The sequence below is a fragment of the Colobus angolensis genome, unplaced genomic scaffold, assembly GCF_000951035.1.
Source record: "Colobus angolensis palliatus isolate OR3802 unplaced genomic scaffold, Cang.pa_1.0 Scaffold108, whole genome shotgun sequence".
In the NCBI taxonomy this organism is placed as follows: domain Eukaryota; kingdom Metazoa; phylum Chordata; class Mammalia; order Primates; family Cercopithecidae; genus Colobus; species Colobus angolensis.
Genome location: NW_012111808.1, coordinates 2,206,394 through 2,208,648, shown reverse-complemented (window position 1 = coordinate 2,208,648; position 2,255 = coordinate 2,206,394). Strand labels below are relative to the sequence as shown.

The 2,255-nt window shown below is 37.4% G+C and overlaps 1 protein-coding gene across 1 annotated transcript in view; it reads left to right on the top strand.

Moving 5' to 3' along the window:
* CCDC68 (coiled-coil domain containing 68) overlaps positions 1-2,016 on the top strand; it is a 55,684-nt gene extending 53,668 nt beyond the window's left edge. The window contains exons 12-13 of the mRNA XM_011949080.1: positions 840-932; positions 1,866-2,016. Coding sequence (XP_011804470.1) covers positions 840-897 — 58 coding nt within the window. The 3' untranslated portion in view covers positions 898-932; positions 1,866-2,016. The remainder of the gene's footprint in view (positions 1-839; positions 933-1,865) is intronic.
* Positions 2,017-2,255: the final 239 nt, after the last annotated feature.

The following is a 2,255-nucleotide window of genomic DNA, read 5'->3' as shown; positions in this document are numbered from 1 at the left end:
GACAGGGCCTCACTCTGTGGCCCAGGCTGGAGTGGCAGTAGCCCAGTCATAGCTCACCTTAACCTCAAACTCCTGGGCTTAAGGGATTCTCCCACCTCAGCCTCCCCAGTAGCTAGGGCTACAAGCACACTATCACACCTGGCTGTTTTCTTTTTGTAGAGAACAGGGTCTTGCTATGCTGCCTAGGCTGGTCTTGAACTCCTGGGCTCAAGTGATCGTCCCACCTCAGCCTCCCAAAGTGTTGGAGTTACAGTCATGAGCCAGTGCATACAGCCTGATGTTTCTTGAGTGGTTTGCTCGAGAGGAGGGGCAACGTTGTTGAACAACAATCATAAAATATGCATATGTATATATGTGTGTGCATGCATATATATGTCTGTGTACATATATATATATATACACACACACACAGTTTTAAATACTAGAATCACACAGTGAGGAAATAAATTCAGGCTATGCAAAATGCATTGAACTAAAACAGCCTGGGGGAACAGTTGATTTGTGTTGTGTCATCTCCAACTCACTCTGGGGAATGTCTTCACCAGGTGGAATGGCAGATATAGGCTCTTCCTCTTTCCGGCTTCCCTCATGCTCCCTCATTCTTGTCCTGTTACATCTAGCAGAATTTGCATTTGTGTGCATTAAATGCTTTCACAATGCTATTCTACTGTATATGCTGGGGAACTGATCAGAATTCATCTATTAACACATCTCTTAGAACAAAGCAGTTAGTTCAGATTTGATATTAATAGTATTGTGGTAGTTGAGTATGGTGCTCCAGCCGTGATCACTAGAGTTTAACATTCTTCATTTTGATCATCCTGTTGTCTTTTCTACAGTGAATCGAAGACCGAAGGTGTTTCCCCTTATTTAATGTTGATTAGGTTACGGAAATGACCTGGCTGACTGAAGATCTGATTTAGAAAGACTGTGTGAGTCTTATTTATTCTCTGAAACACAGCACAAATTTCATGTTAAAATGGCACAATGCCATTATTTAAATGGAACTTATTATATACCAATGCCTTTGCAAGAAGATGACATTTCAGAAAATCAAACAAATATGTATTTAATGGATGGACTCTTCAAAACTTACCAAGTAGGTGAAGAAACCAGGTGCCTTCCCATGATGGAAGACAGATTCTGCTTTAAATTAAAAAAATACAAATCTGAATCTTGTTTTCAAATTTTTTTCTACGGGGACTGTTTTAAGGTTGTCAACTCTGACTTTTTGATAGTGGTTTTTAAGAGTATAAATAGAAGGGAGAGTATATATGTATGAATGAACATACATTTCCTGCATATATATGTATGAAGGGCATATATATGTATGAATGAGCATACATATTTGAAAACTGACTTTTGAATGATAAGAAAAATCTTACAGTGACATGAGTTCATCTCCTGATCCATTGTTTCTTGGAGAATTATACTCAACTGAATTACGGGCAGGAGAAAGAGTGGATTCCTTTTAGCTAATTCCGCAGCCCATATGCCCCTCTGAAGTTGAGAGTCATGGCTGCTTCACCACGCATCAGAGAATGACTATTCTTCGGTAGTTCTGGGATTAAAAATTGGTTTCTAGAGGTAACCTGTATACATAAAAACACAGGGATGCACATGGCGTCCTCTACCTTTGTGACTAACTTTCTTCTTGATATTTATTAATAGTATCTAAATAAAGTATTGAGGGAGTAGAAAAAAAGCTGTTAGCCCATACGTCCATGAAAACGTATTTATTATAGGCTCAAAGGAATAATGACTGCTGTCTGCAGCCAGAAAGAATCTGAATTCATGAATTGGAATGATATATCTCGTGTTTTTGTGAAAGTTTGCTTAAATTCTGATACATGCCTTCTTTGTAGGTGGAGTTTGTGATTGCGGTGAATAGACCAAATTCTGACTTGCAGAAATGCAGACATACAGTCAGGAAAGAACAAACTTCAATTAAATATATAATGAGAGACCTTGGTCCCCCTAAAGGATGAATTTCCTTTAGGCCTTTGATCTTCCCCTCTAGTGTATAACTTTAAATATTTCCTCAGGAAAGATGCTGACACTTTCATAGTGGAATGTGAAATATCAATATTGTCTATAAAATATTTGAAGATATATAAAAATGAGATGATATAATATATTTATAAATTTATCCAAGTACTGTAATCCTTGAATTGTTGTGTAACTGTATGTGAGTTTTATGCTTCATGGTATCTTTGGAAACATTTTTATTGCTTGCTTATTTTGAAGATATATTT